Source organism: Oncorhynchus keta, chromosome 10 (genome assembly GCF_023373465.1).
Source record: "Oncorhynchus keta strain PuntledgeMale-10-30-2019 chromosome 10, Oket_V2, whole genome shotgun sequence".
Taxonomy (NCBI): Eukaryota; Metazoa; Chordata; class Actinopteri; order Salmoniformes; family Salmonidae; genus Oncorhynchus; species Oncorhynchus keta.
Genome location: NC_068430.1, coordinates 54,130,198 through 54,145,839, shown reverse-complemented (window position 1 = coordinate 54,145,839; position 15,642 = coordinate 54,130,198). Strand labels below are relative to the sequence as shown.

Here is a 15,642-nt window from a genome sequence, read left to right as displayed (position 1 = left end):
GTTGTCTTGCAACGTTAGAGTAGAGCGAGTCAATTGGATTTCCATTCAGAGGACCGCAATTGGGGGACGTTAATAACTGGGGGGCAATTCGTCATGCTGTTTGTTTGTCGTCAAGCCTCTGAACAGCCTGTGTGTTTTTGTTTTTCACTCCACGGGATATGTCTGACGCAATAACAACATATCTCTCTTCACTGTTTAGTATTTGTCTCCAAATCAAATCAATGCCTAGTAAAGCTTGTTTCATTCAAAATAATTCAAGCTTCTCAAAAGCCCCGAAGCTAGAAATAGTACAGAAAGATTAAAGTTTATTTTTTTCACACAGAGAGCGTGATAATAGTAACTGTATTTAAGGTACAGCTCTCAGTTGGAGGTCACTATAGAGTAGCTAGCTGTCTCCAATCCCCTCGGTGAAGGTATAACCTTTATGTACATCCACAGTGCACTTCCCTTGTGTTTATCCCCTACAATGGCAGCAGTGTGTGTGTGTGTGTGTGTGTGTGTGTGTGTGTGCGTGCCTGTGTGTGTGTGTGAGAGAAAGACAGAGAGATGGGAAGAAAACAACTTAAAAGTGCTGTGTCTCAAAATGGGATCAGCTCTGCACTAGTTTCCAACCCGAGGCCAAACGCACACATGCACGTGTGCACACACACATATATATATATAAAATGAGCTCCAAAAGTATTGGGACATTTACATTTTACATTTAAGTCATTTAGCAGACACTCTTATCCAGAGCGACTTACAAATTGGTGCATTCACCTTATGACATCCAGTGGAACAGCCACTTTACAATAGTGCATCTAAATCTTTTAAGGGGGGTGAGAAGGATTACTTTATCCTATCCTAGGTATTCCTTAAAGAGGTGGGGTTTCAGGTGTCTCCGGAAGGTGGTGATTGACTCCGCTGTCCTGGCGTCGTGAGGGAGTTTGTTCCACCATTGGGGAGCCAGAGCAGCGAACAGTTTTGACTGGGCTGAGCGGGAACTGTACTTCCTCAGTGGTAGGGAGGCGAGCAGGCCAGAGGTGGATGAACGCAGTGCCCTTGTTTGGGTGTAGGGCCTGATCAGAGCCTGGAGGTACTGAGGTGCCGTTCCCCTCACAGCTCCGTAGGCAAGCACCATGGTCTTGTAGCGGATGCGAGCTTCAACTGGAAGCCAGTGGAGAGAGTGGAGGAGCGGGGTGACGTGAGAGAACTTGGGAAGGTTGAACACCAGACGGGCTGCGGCGTTCTGGGACAGTGGCCCATTTTTGTTGTTGTTTTGGCTCTGTACTCCAGAACTTCGGATCTGAAATGATACAATTATGAGGTTAAAGTGCATACTGTCATTTTTTTCATCCATGTGGGGTGAACCGTTTAGAAATTACAGCACTTTTTGTACATGGTCGCCCCATTTTAGGGGACCAAAAGTATTTGGATAAATTCACTTATGTGTATTAAAGTAGTCAAAAGTGTAGTATTTGGTCCCATATTACTAGCACGCAAGGATTACGTCAAGCTTGTGACTCTACAAACTTGTTGGATGAATTTGCTGTTTGTTTTGGTTGTGTTTTAGGTTATAATTGTGCCCAATATAAATTTATGGTAAATAATGTGTTGTGTCATTTTTGGAGTCCCTTTTATTGTAAATAAGAATAGAATATGTTTCTAAACACTTTTACAGTTAATTTCGATGATACCATTATTACGGATAATCCTGAATGAATCGTGAATAATGATGAGTGAGAAAGTTACAGATGCACAAATATCATATCCCCAATCTCTCAACATTACAATACAATTACAACAGGGGAGGTCAGCATTTTGGGGGGGTATGATGTTTGTAACTTTCTCACGCGTCATTCTTCAGGATTATCTGTAATCACTGTAGCATCCACATTAATGTGGATCACTGTCCCAATACTTGTGGAGCTCTGTAATGGCTGTATTGGGTGGAAGAAGGAGAGGACCAAAGCGCAGCGTGGTTAGTGTTCATCTTTTTTTTTTAAACCACTGAACACTTCAAAAATACAAAACAACAAAGTGACAACCGAAACAGTTCTATCTGGTGCAGACACACAAATACTGAAAATAACCACTCACAAAACACAAAGGAAAACAGGCTACCTAAATATGGTTCTCAATCAGGGACAACGATAGACAGCTGCCTCTGATTGAGAACCATATCGGGCCAAACACAGAAATAGAAAATATAGAAACACTAACATAGACTGCCCACCCCAACTCACGCCCTGACCATACAAAATAAAGAAAAAACTAACAGACTGCCCACCCCAACTCACGCCCTGACCATACTAAATAAAGACAAAACTAACAGACTGCCCACCCCAACTCACGCCCTGACCATACTAAATAAAGACAAAACTAACAGACTGCCCACCCCAGCTCACGCCCTGACCATACTAAATAAAGACAAAACTAACAGACTGCCCAGCCCAGCTCACGCCCTGACCATACTAAATAAAGAAACAACTAACAGACTGCCCACCCCAACTCACGCCCTGACCATACTAAATAAAGAAAAAACTAACAGACTGCCCACCCCAACTCACGCCCTGACCATACTAAATAAAGACAAAACTAACAGACTGCCCACCCCAACTCACGCCCTGACCATTCTAAATAAAGACAAAACTAACATAGACTGCCCACCCCAACTCACGCCCTGACCATACAAAATAAAGAAAAAACTAACAGACTGCCCACCCCAACTCACGCCCTGACCATACTAAATAAAGACAAAACTAACAGACTGCCCACCCCAACTCACGCCCTGACCATTCTAAATAAAGACAAAACTAACATAGACTGCCCACCCCAACTCACGCCCTGACCATACAAAATAAAGAAAAAACTAACAGACTGCCCACCCCAACTCACGCCCTGACCATACTAAATAAAGACAAAACTAACAGACTGCCCACCCCAACTCACGCCCTGACCATACTAAATAAAGACAAAACTAACAGACTGCCCACCCCAACTCACGCCCTGACCATACTAAATAAAGACTAAACTAACAGACTGCCCACCCCAGCTCACGCCCTGACCATACTAAATAAAGACAAAACTAACAGACTGCCCAGCCCAGCTCACGCCCTGACCATACTAAATAAAGACAAAACTAACAAACTGCCCACCCCAACTCACGCCCTGACCATACTAAATAAAGACAAAACTAACAGACTGCCCAGCCCAGCTCACGCCCTGACCATACTAAATAAAGACAAAACTAACAAACTGCCCACCCCAACTCACGCCCTGACCATTCTAAATAAAGACAAAACTAACAGACTGCCCACCCCAACTCACGCCCTGACCATACTAAATAAAGACTAAACTAACAGACTGCCCACCCCAGCTCACGCCCTGACCATACTAAATAAAGACAAAACTAACAGACTGCCCAGCCCAGCTCACGCCCTGACCATACTAAATAAAGACAAAACTAACAAACTGCCCACCCCAACTCACGCCCTGACCATTCTAAATAAAGACAAAACTAACATAGACTGCCCACCCCAGCTCACGCCCTGACCATACTAAATAAAGACAAAACTAACAAACTGCCCAGCCCAACTCACGCCCTGACCATACTAAATAAAGACAAAACTAACAGACTGCCCAGCCCAACTCACGCCCTGACCATACTAAATAAAGACAAAACTAACAGACTGCCCACCCCAACTCACGCCCTGACCATACTAAATAAAGACAAAACTAACAAACTGCCCAGCCCAACTCACGCCCTGACCATACTAAATAAAGACAAAACTAACAAACTGCCCAGCCCAACTCACGCCCTGACCATACTAAATAAAGACAAAACTAACAGACTGCCCACCCCAACTCACGCCCTGACCATACTAAATAAAGACAAAACTAACAAACTGCCCAGCCCAACTCACGCCCTGACCATACTAAATAAAGACAAAACTAACAAACTGCCCAGCCCAACTCACACCCTGACCATACTAAATAAAGACAAAACTAACAAACTGCCCAGCCCAACTCACGCCCTGACCATACTAAATAAAGACAAAACTAACAGACTGCCCACCCCAACTCACGCCCTGACCATACTAAATAAAGACAAAACTAACAAACTGCCCAGCCCAACTCACGCCCTGACCATACTAAATAAAGACAAAACTAACAAACTGCCCAGCCCAACTCACGCCCTGACCATACTAAATAAAGACAAAACTAACAGACTGCCCACCCCAACTCACGCCCTGACCATACTAAATAAAGACAAAACTAACAGACTGCCCACCCCAACTCACGCCCTGACCATACTAAATAAAGACAAAACTAACAAACTGCCCAGCCCAACTCACGCCCTGACCATACTAAATAAAGACAAAACAAAGGAATAAAGGTCAGAACGTGACAAGCGCACTGTAAATACATACACTCAAGTTCAGAGAGCATGTGCTTACATTTATTGAAGCCTCTTCCACCATCCCTGACACCGATTTAAATAATTGGCCATTAATTATTAAATCTAAATCTTGTTAAACTGTGTCAGCCAGCCACAAGCAGAGAACAACCAATTAGAATCCAGAAACACTTCCCTGGACCAATTGACAAGGACTAGAGGTCATGGCTAGAAAGGGCTCCAGCTTTGGTCAAATTAACATCAAAAGTTTAAATGTTTTGCATTTTAGCTAACCCTAACCCTTTTCCTAACCTTAGCCTAATTCTCCTAACCTATTGTGTTAATTATCCTTACCTGCCGCGTACATTCTCCTAACCTGCTACGAAACGTCAAATCTGACATTAATTTGACAAAAACTGGATCCCTTCTAACCATGACCAGGAATAGATTAACAGAAATTGAGAAGAATGTGAGTGCATTAATCAGACATCAATGTCAGTGCGAAAAGAATTCACAGCACAGATCAATCAAGTTAGAATTTGGGTCTAAATGAATTGTCTAAAGTCCAGAGTCACAAGTCCAGGGCCCGGATTCATAAAGCCGATCCAGGAACACTTTTTCCCTCTTCGATCATACTGAATAAGTTGGACGGGGGGGACGGGACCTAATCCTAGATCAGCACTCCTACCCTGAGATGCTTTATTAGTGTGGGCTGAGAGTTCCATTATGCAAAGAGTTCTCCTTCCTTAACGTTGGATCAGAGTGAGGGGGTTAAATCAGGAGGAACGGTCCAATAAAATAACCCGGCTTGGTCACATCTGGCCTGTAGGCCACACAGGGACTGCTCAGGCCCATAGAGAGAACTCCCAAGCTGCCTGCTTCACACACACACACACACACGTGCACATGTTTAGCATGCAGGGCAAGGAGATTGACGCATTGTTTAGCTAATAAAACGTACAGTGCATTCGCAAAGTATTCAGACCCCTTCCCTTTTCCCACATTTTGTTTACGTTACAGCCTTACTCTAAAATTGATTACATTTTCTTTTTTTTTGTCATCAATCTACACACAGTACCCCATAATGACAAAGCGAAAACAGTTTTGACATTTTTGCACATTTATAAAAAAATAAACAGAAATACCTTATTTACATAAGTATTCAGACCATTTTCTATGAGACTCTAAATTGAGCTCAGATGCATCCTGTTTCCATTGATCATCCTTGATGTTTCTACAACTTCAATGGAGTCCACCTGTGGTAAATTCAATTGATTGGACATGATTTGGAAAGGCACAAACATGTCTATATAAGGTTTTTGCTCTGTCCGTGCATGTCAGAGATAAAACCAAGCCATGAGGTCGAAGGAATTGTCCGTAGAGCTCCGAGACAGGGTTGTGTCGAGGCACAGATCTGGGGAAGGGTACCGAAACAACATTTCTGCGGCATTGAAGGTCTTCAAGAACAGGGTGGCCTCCTTCATTCTTAAATGGAAGATGTTTGGAACCACCAAGACTCTTCCGGAGCTGGCCGCCCGGCCAAACTGAGCGATCGGGGGAGAATGGCCTTGGTCAGGGATGTGACCAAGAACCAGATGGTTACTCTGACAGAGCTCCAGAGTTCCTCTGTGGAGATCGGAGTACCTTCCAGAAGGACAACCATATCTGTAGCCCTCCACCAATCGGGTCTTTATGGTAGAGTGGCCAGACGGAACCCACTACTCAATAAAAGGCACATGACAGCGCGCTTAGAGTTTGCCAAAAGGTCCTAAAGGACTCTCAGACCATGAGAAACAAGATTCTCTGGTCTGATTTAACAAATATGTGACACTTGACATTCAGGCCAAAGAGTTCAATCTGGAAGAAACCTGGCACCATCTCTACGGTGAAGCATGGTGGTGGCAGCATCATGTTGTGGGGATGTTTTTCATAGGCAGGGACAGGGGAGAATAGTCCGGATCGAGGGAAAGATGAATGGAGCAAAGTACAGAGAGATCCTTAATGAAAACCTGCTCTAGAGCGCTCAGGTTCCCCTTCCAACAAGACAATGACCCTTAGCACACATCCAAGACAATGCAGGAGGAGGACATGTCTCAATGTCCTTGAGTGGCCTAGACAGAGCCTGGACCCGATCGAACATCTCTGGAGAAACCTGAAAATAGCTGCGCAGCAATGCTCACCATCCAACCGACAGAGCTTGAGAGGATCTGCAGAGAAGAATGGGAGAAACTCCCCAAATACAGGTGTGCCAAGCTTGTAGCGTCATACCCAAGAACACGCCAAGGTTGCTTCAACAAGGTACTGAGTAAAGGGGTCTGAATACTTATGTAAATGTGCTATTGATGGTTTTTATTTTTAATACATTTGCAAAAATGTCTATACCTGTTTTTGCTTAGTCATTATGGGCTATTGTGTGTAGATTGGTGTGGGGAAAAAAACGATTTAATACATTTTAGAATAAGGCTGTAACGTAACAGGGTCAAAATACTTTCCGAAAGCACTGTTTTCACAGTACCAGTCCAAAGTTTGGACACACCTACTCATTACAGTGTTTTTCTTTTAATGTTATTATTTTCTAGTTTGTAGAGTAATAGTGAAGAGGCGGCAGGGTGGCCTAGTGGTTAGAGCGTTGGACTAGTAACCGAAAGGTTGCAAGTTCCAACTCTGTCGTTCTGCCCCTGTCGTTCTGCCCCTGAACAGGCAGTTAACCCACTCATAGGCCGTCATTGAAAATAAGAATTTGTTCTTAACTGACTTGCCTAGTTAAATAAAGGTAAAATAAATCATAAATAATTAAAACATCAAAACTATGAAATAACACATATGGAATCATATATTTGAGATTATTCAAAGTAGCCACCCTTTGCCTTGATGACAGCATTGCACAATCTTGGCATTCTCTCAACCAGCTTCATGAGGTAATCACCTGGAAAGCATTTCAATTAACAGGTGTGCTTTGTTAAAAGTGAATTTGTGGAATTTCATTCCTTCTTAATAATGCGTTAGAGCCAATCATTTGTGTTGTGACAAGGTAGGGGTGGTATACAGAAGACAGCACTATTTGGTAAAATACCAAGTCCATATTATGGCAAGAACAGCTCAAATAAGTAAAGAGAAATTTACCGTCCAACATTACTTTAAGACATGAAGGTCAGTCAATCCGGAAAATTTCAAGAACTTTGAACATTTCTTCAAGTGCAGTTGCAAAAACCATCAAGCGCAATGATGAAATTGGCTCTTATGAGGTTGGCCACAGGAAAGGAAGACCCAGAGTTACCTCTGCTGCAGAGGATAATTTCAGATTGCAGCCCAAATAAATGCTTCACAGAGTTCAAGTAACAGACACATCTCAACATCAACTATTCAGAAGAGAGTGCATAAATCAGGCCTTCATGGTTGAATTTCTGCTACGAAACCACTACTAAAGGACACCAAAAATAAGAAGAGACTTGCTTGGGCCAAGAAACATGAGCAATGGACATTAGACTGGTGGAAATGTATCCTTTGGTCTGAAGCGTTCAAATTTGAGATTTTTGGTTCCAACCTCCATTCAGAGTAGGTGAATGGATGATCTATGCATGTGTGTTTCCCACCGTGAAGCATGGAGGAGGAGGTGTGACGGTGTCGGGGTGCTTTGCTGGTGACACTGTCAGTGATTTATTTAGAATTCAAGGCACACGTAACCAGCATGGCTACCAGAACATTCTGCAGAGATACGGCATCCCATCTGGTTTGTGCTTAGTGGGACTATCATTTGTTTCTCAACAGGACAATGACCCAATACACCTCCAGGCTGTTTTAAGGGATATTTGACCAAGAAGGATAGTGATGGAGTGCTGCATCAGATGACCTGTCCTCCGCAGTCACCGGACCTCAACCCATTTTGAGATGGTTTGGGGTGAGTAGGACTGCAGAGTGAAGGAAAAGTAGCCAACAAGCGCTCACCATACGTGTGAACTCCTTCAAGACTGTTGGAAAAGCATTCCAGGTGAAGCTGGTTGAGAGAATGCCAAGCGTGTGCAAAGCTGTCATCAAGGCAAAGGGTGGCTATTTGAAGAATCTAAAATGTTAAATATATTTTGATTTGTTGAACACTTTTTTGGTTACTACATGATTCCATGTGTTATTTTCACTGATGTATTCACTATTGTTCTACAATGTGGAAAATAGTCAAAATAAGGAGAACCTTGAATGAGTAGGTGTGTCCAAATGTTTGACTGGTACTGTATATATATATATATTGAGAGCATACTGGTATGTATAGTACATACAGAATGTTGTCGTTACTGTATAATATGTGCACATTTTTCTTCATGGTCGTTGTTGGCAACGTTCAGTTCTCTGTGTCATCTAATGAAGTAATAGAAGGTTAATAGTGCTCTTCCTATCTCGATGCACACGCTCGTCTAAAAGGTTATCCCTGAATCAATTATTAGTCTACAGTACACTTTTTTTGTGCTCGCCAAAGTGGAATACATTGTGGTTAGTGCAGCGAGAGAGAAAGAATGAGGTAGAAAGACAGTGAGGGAGAGAGAGAAAGTGCCGCCCCAGGGCATGATGGGTAGTGCGTGAGGATCCAACCCGCTGTTGCTGTGCACTATGGCAACACTACATGGTTCCCCGACTATGTTTTTAATTCGAGTGCAGTCATTAAAATTGCAATAAGACCAATCTACACACAATACTCCATAATGACAAAGCAAAAACAGCTTTTTAGACATTTTAACGTGAAACCATATTTTCACATGTATTACATTTAGAGTTCACATATGTTAACATCACCTTTTGTACATGTGATGAGCATTTTCACCTCACATGTGAATTGCAGTTTCACGTGAAATTTGCGGTTTTCAGTCCTTATTTGCTACATAAAGTTTTGGACTTATAAATTAATTATATGAACCCAATGATTCTTGAAGAATATACATGTATAAATGATCTTAGTTCAACTGTCGTACCCCATCAGATTCCCAAATATACTGAACAACAATTTAAACGCAACATGTAAAGTGTTGATCCCCATATTTCATGGGCTGAAATAAAATACATTATGTATATAAAAATATGTGGACACCCCTTCAAATTAGTGGATTCGGCTATTACATTTTCTACTGAAGAGCTCAGTGACTAGGAAAAGTCGAGGACCAACAACGGCTCAGCCGTGAAGTAGTAGGCCACACAAGCTCACAGAACGGGACCTCCGAGTGCTGAAGTTTGTAGTGTGCAAAAAAATAGTCTGTCCTCGGTTGCAACACTCACTACCGTGTTCCAAACTGCCTCTGGAAGCAACGTCAGCACAGCAACTGATCGTGGGGAGATTCATGAAATGGCTTTCCATGGCTTAGCAGCCGCACACAAGCCTAAGATCACCATGCACAATGCCAAGCGTGGGCTGGAGTGGTGTAAAGCTCACCACCATTGGACTCTGGAGCAGTGGAAATGCATTCTCTGTAGTAATGAATCCCGTTTCACCATCTGGCAGTCCAACAGACGAATCTGGGTTTTGCGGATGCCGGTAGAACACTACCTGCCCCAATGCATAGTGCCAACTGCAAAATTTGGTGGCGGAGGAATAATGGTCTTGGGCAGTTTTTCATGGTTCGGGCTAGGCCCCTGAGTTCCAGTGAAGGGAAATCTTAACACTACAGCATACAATGACATTTCTAGACAATTCTGTGCTTCCAACTTTGTGGCAACAGTTTGGGGAAGGCCCTTTCCTCACTAATGCTCTTGTGGCTGAATGGAAGCAAGTCCCCACAGCAATGTTCCAAACTCTAGTGGAAAGCCTTCCCAGAAGAGTGGAGACCATTGCAGCAGCAAACGGGGACCAACTCCATATTGATGCCATTGATTTTGGAATAAGATGTTCGACAAGCAGATGTCCACATACTTTTGGTCATGTAGTGTCCTCCCGAAATTCTCTATACACACAAAAAAGCTTATTTCTCTCAAATTCTGTCCACAAATCTGTTTTCATCCCTGTTTGTGAGAATTTCTCCTTTTCCAAGATATTCCATCCACCTGACAGGTGTGGTATGTCAAGAAGCTGATTAAACAGCACGATCATTACACAGGTGCACCTTGTGTTGGGGACAATAAAAGTCCACTCTAAAATAGTTTTGTCACACAACACATTACCACAGATGTTTCAAGTTTAGAAGGAGCGTGCAATTGGCATGCAGACTGCAGGAATGTCTACCAGACATTAGCTGTTGCCAGATAATTTAATGTTAATTTCTTTAACATAAGCCGCCTCCAACATCATTTTAGAGAATTGGCAGTACCGCAGACCACGTGCAACCATGCCACCCCAGGACCTCCACATCCGGCTTCTTCACCTGTGGGATCATCTGAGACCAGCCACTCGGAAAGCTAATTAAACTGTGGGTTTGCACAATTGAAGAATTTCTCCGGTAAGCTCAGTTGCGTGCATCCTGTCCTCACTAGGGTCTTGACCTGACTGCAGTTTGGCGTCATAACTGACTAAAATGGGCAAATGCTCACCTTCGATGGAGAAGTGTGTTTTTCACAGATTAATCCCAGTTTCAACTGTACCGGGCAGATGGCAGACAGCGTGTATGGCGTTGTGTGGGGGCGAGTGGTTTGCTGATGTCAATGTTGTGAACAGTGCCCCAAAGTGGCGGTGAGGTTTTGTTATGGGCAGGCATAAGCTACAGATAATGAACACAATTTAATTTTATCGATGGCAATTTGAATGCACAGAAATACCGTGATGAGATCCTGAGGCCCATTGTCGTGCCATTCATCCGCAGCCATCTCCTCATGTTTAAGCATGATAATGCACAGCCCCATGTTACAAGGATCTGTACACAATTCCTGGAAGCTGAAAATGTCCATGTTCTTCCGTGGCCTGCATACTCACCAGACATGTCACACGTTGAACATGTTTGGGATGCTCTGGACCGACATTTACGACAGCGTGTTCCAGTTCCCGCCAATATCCAGCAACTTCGCAAAGCAATTGAAGAGGTGTGGAACAACGTTCCGCAGCCCTAATCAACAGCTTGATCAACTCTATGCAAAGGAGATGTCGCACTGCATGAGGCAAATGGTGGTGGTGGTCACACCAGACACTGACTGGTTTTCTGATCCATGCCCCTACCTTTTTTATTTATTTATTTAACTAGGCAAGTCAGTTAAGAACAATTTCTTATTTACAATGACATCCTACCAAAAGGCAAAAGGCCTTCTGCGGGGACGGGGGCCTGGAATAAAAAATAAATACAATATAAATATAGGACAAAACACGCATCACAACAAGAGAGACAACACAACGCCACTTAAAGAGAGACCTAAAGACAACAATATAGCAAGGCAGCAACACATGACAACACAGCATGGTAGCATCACAACATAACAACAACATTGTAGCAACACAATGGTAGCAACACAAAACATGGTACAAACATTATTGGGCACAGACCACAGCACAAAGGGCAAGAAGGTAGAGTCAATAATACATCACACAAAGCAGCCATAACTGTCAGTTTAAGGTATCTGTGACCAACAGATGCATATCTGTATTCCCAGTCATGAGAAATCCATAGATTAGGGCCTAATTTATTTCATTTGACTGATTTCCTTATACAGTTGAAGTCAGAAGTTTACATACACTTAGGTTGGAGTCATTAAAACTAATTTTTCAACCACTACACAAATTTCTTGTTAACAAACTATAATTTTGGCAAGTCGGTTAGAACATCTACTTTGTGCAAGACACAAGTAATTTTTCCAACAATTGTTGACAGGCAGATTATTTCACTTATCCTGTATCACAATTCCAGTGGGTTAGAAGTTTACATACACTAAGTTGACTGTGCCTTTAAACAGCTTGGAAAATTCCCAAAAATGATGTCATGGCTTTAGAAGCTTCTGATAGGCCAATTGACAGAATTTGAGTCAATTGGAGGTGTACCTGTGGCTGTATTTCAAAGTCAGTGCCTCTTTGCTTGAAATCATGGGAAAGTCAAATGAAAACAGCCAAGACCTAAAAAGAAATTTGTAGACCTCCACAAGTCTGGTTCATCCTTGGGAGCTATTTCCAAATGCCTGAAGGTACCACGTTAATCTGTACAAACAGTAGTACGCAAGTATAAACACCATGGGACCACACAGCTGTCATATCGCTCAGGAAGGAGACGCGTTCTGTCTCCTAGAGATGAACGTACTTTGGTGTGAAAAGTGCAAATCAATCCCAGAACAACAAATGACCTTGTGAAGATAATGGAGGAAGCAGGTACAAAACTATCTATATCCACAGTAAAACGAGTCCTATATCGACAAAGCTTGAGTTGTTGATGTGTGCAGAGGGTCCCTGGTTCGAGCCCAGGTAGGGGCGAGGAGAGGGATGGAAGCAAAACTGTTACACTCCTAGACAGTTCCACTTCATAATAACAGCCCTTACAGTTCACCGGGGCAGCTCTAGCAAGGCAGAAATTTGACAAACTGACTTGTTGGAAAGGTGGCAACCAAAGACTGCCCCATTGAAATCACCGAGCTCTTCAGTATGGGCCATTCTACTTCCAATGTTTGTCTAGGGCTGCGTGTTCAATTTTATACACCTGTCAGCAACGGATGTGGCTGAATGCACCAGTTTGAAGGGGAGTCCACATACTTTTGGCCATGTAGTGTATATACTGTACATATAGGTAGGGGTAAAGTGACTTGGCAACCGGATAGATAATAGCCAGTAGCAGCAGCGTATGTTTGTGTGTCAATCAATCAAATGTATTTATAAAGCCCTTTTTACATCAGCAGATGTCACAAAGTGCTATACAGAAACCTAGCCTAAAACCCTTAACAGCAACTAATAAAGTCCACATACATTTGGCCATGTAGTGTATATGAGGTTAGAGGGAGGGGGAGAATAGTATTGATAAATATGAATCATTATCACGTTCTTATTTATGTCAAGACTCCCTAAATCCCCTTCCCTCTTATTTTTCTCACAAATTGTCCCTCTCTTTTCAGTTATTCGACACATTGTCTTTCTCCTTTCGGACTGTCTTCATCCTCCCTCTCTTTCTCTCCTACTCCTTTTGAGGCTTTATTTCACTCCGGCATTCTCCCTCCATCCCTCCTCCCTTCCTCATGATCAATAATTCATAAAGCGCTCTGCCCCCTCTTCTCCTCGGCTGTGTGTGTTTGTGACAGTGGTGGATCAAAGCATCTTCTTCCTTCACAGCGTAGATCGGCGCTCATTGGTCTTTGCCGCTGACAGGAAACAACCCGTCTCCCCTGCTCCTCTTTAAAAAAAAGTAGATAGAAACGAAGTGATCCGTTTACTTTCCTTTTCCTCCTGTTGTATACCGCAGATGAACGACACTACTGTCTGGAGACACTTGTTTTTTTTTTTAAATATTGGTTCTGAAGCCGATAAACACATTATCTTTATCTGTAGGTAAAAGCCATAGTTTAGGCCTGTTCCTAGTGCAATCGAGATACAATATTCTCTCTGCACTATGTATTTTATTTTACCTTTTTTTCCCAGTAATGTAACACACTGTAATGTAACACACTACATCAGATTGTATGTTATATGGCGGCGTACGATGTTACGCGACTTCTGTCTTCGCTTGTAATCATTGCAAGTAATATGTAGTGCTGGTCAGAGTTCGCTTGTTGCAAGCTACATTGGAACAAGACACTGATACAGTACGAATGATGCCTTCCACAAACAGTGCAAGTGCAGTAGTGTATCTCTGCTTCAAGTTGATCCCTTTGGCCGCAGGAATCCTTATATAAATTGACCCTGCCTTGAGCGGAGTACGCTAGAACTTACAGTGGCAGTGCAATGGCAGTGTGGTCTTTCAACCTCATTTATAGATGACTGTGTGGTGTGGTAGTCGACAGACACTCGCACCTCTTCAGCCGGGGTCTTTTCACTGGGCTCAGCTGCAGTGTCAGTGTTCTCCACTGACCCTTTGCTGAAGATGAATACGATTGTCAGCACAATAACGCTCTGTTCCTCCTTCTGCTATCTTTATTAGTATTTTCTCTCTCCCTACTTCTCTAGCTCCACCATCTCCCTCTTTCTTTGGCTCAGCCTTGGTCGAGTGCAAGAGCAAGACAGAGAGGGATGCTTGCGAAGCAGTTCCAATGGCATTGAGGGTTGACTTACGATGCAGTGTGAAATTGAGCAATTATATACTTTTTTCTCTCCATGTCTCCTTCTTTTGTTCCCTTTCCTTACTCCAAAAACCTGTTTTCCTTGCCTAAATCACACCTATCCTACCTATAGTACCCGTACCAACACAGCACCATTCCCATTTGTTCACCCCCCCCCTAATCTAATCTACCTCTTCAGCCCTACCCCATGACACTTCCCATACAACCCCACCCCAAACGGTACACTTCGTACTAACTATCTCGATGCAACTGCATACTAAATCAGTACCCAATAGATTTTTTTTCTAATATACAACTGTCCTGTAGGCCTATAGCCTACCAGCCATCCTTGCACTCTCTCTCAGTATGGATAGAAAGTCTGGGCTGCATAAAACCAGTCTATTAATGACAAATAATACAAATCAGTCCACTGTCAAAACAATAGCTTACTAGGGCTTGTTTCATTATGCAAACAATGCAATCTAGCCTACTAGCCTATCTATAGCTATATACATTATTTAGCTGGTAGCCTCTTTATATTATTACATTGGTACTCCGTGTTAGCTGTCGGGGATATCAGTCTCATCACTCATAGGCTTTTACCAGTGTTCATAGAAGGGGGGGGGGGTCGCTCAGCACCGCTGGGTCTCTGACACCCTCTCCCCTGAAACTATACACTTCATCCTGTCTCAAGCGAGTATGCTAAACCATACAGTGGAAGTGTGGTCTGTCAACCTGATTATAGATGACTCTGTTGTGTGGTAGTCGACACGCACCTCTTATAGCTAGGCCTCACCTCTCTCCCCCCTGCTCTCTCTCCCTTAGCGGTGTGTTTGATCCTGGGCTGTATGATCTTTCCGGATGGCTGGGACTCGGAAGTGGTGCGCGACATGTGTGGCGAGGAGACAGGGAAGTACACGCTGGGGAACTGCTCGGTGCGCTGGGCCTACATGCTGGCTATCGTTGGCATCATGGACGCCCTCATCCTCTCCTTCCTGGCCTTCGTGCTGGGCAACCGGCAGAACGACTTCCAGCTGGAGGAGCAGCTTAAAGCAGAACAAAAAGGTGAGACGCTAATGACGCTAGGCTGACTGCTAGGCTAATGCTAATCTTTGTTTTATTACGCGCCAAAAGTT

General features: G+C 43.3%; 1 protein-coding gene across 2 annotated transcripts in view; it reads left to right on the top strand.

The window, feature by feature from the left end:
- Positions 1–15,642, top strand: part of lhfpl4a (LHFPL tetraspan subfamily member 4a) — a 67,628-nt gene that overhangs the window by 26,998 nt on the left and 24,988 nt on the right. For both annotated transcript variants that reach the window (XM_035778610.2, XM_035778609.2), the window contains exon 2: positions 15,332–15,571. In XM_035778610.2, the coding sequence (XP_035634503.1) occupies positions 15,332–15,571 (240 nt within the window). The remainder of the gene's footprint in view (positions 1–15,331; positions 15,572–15,642) is intronic.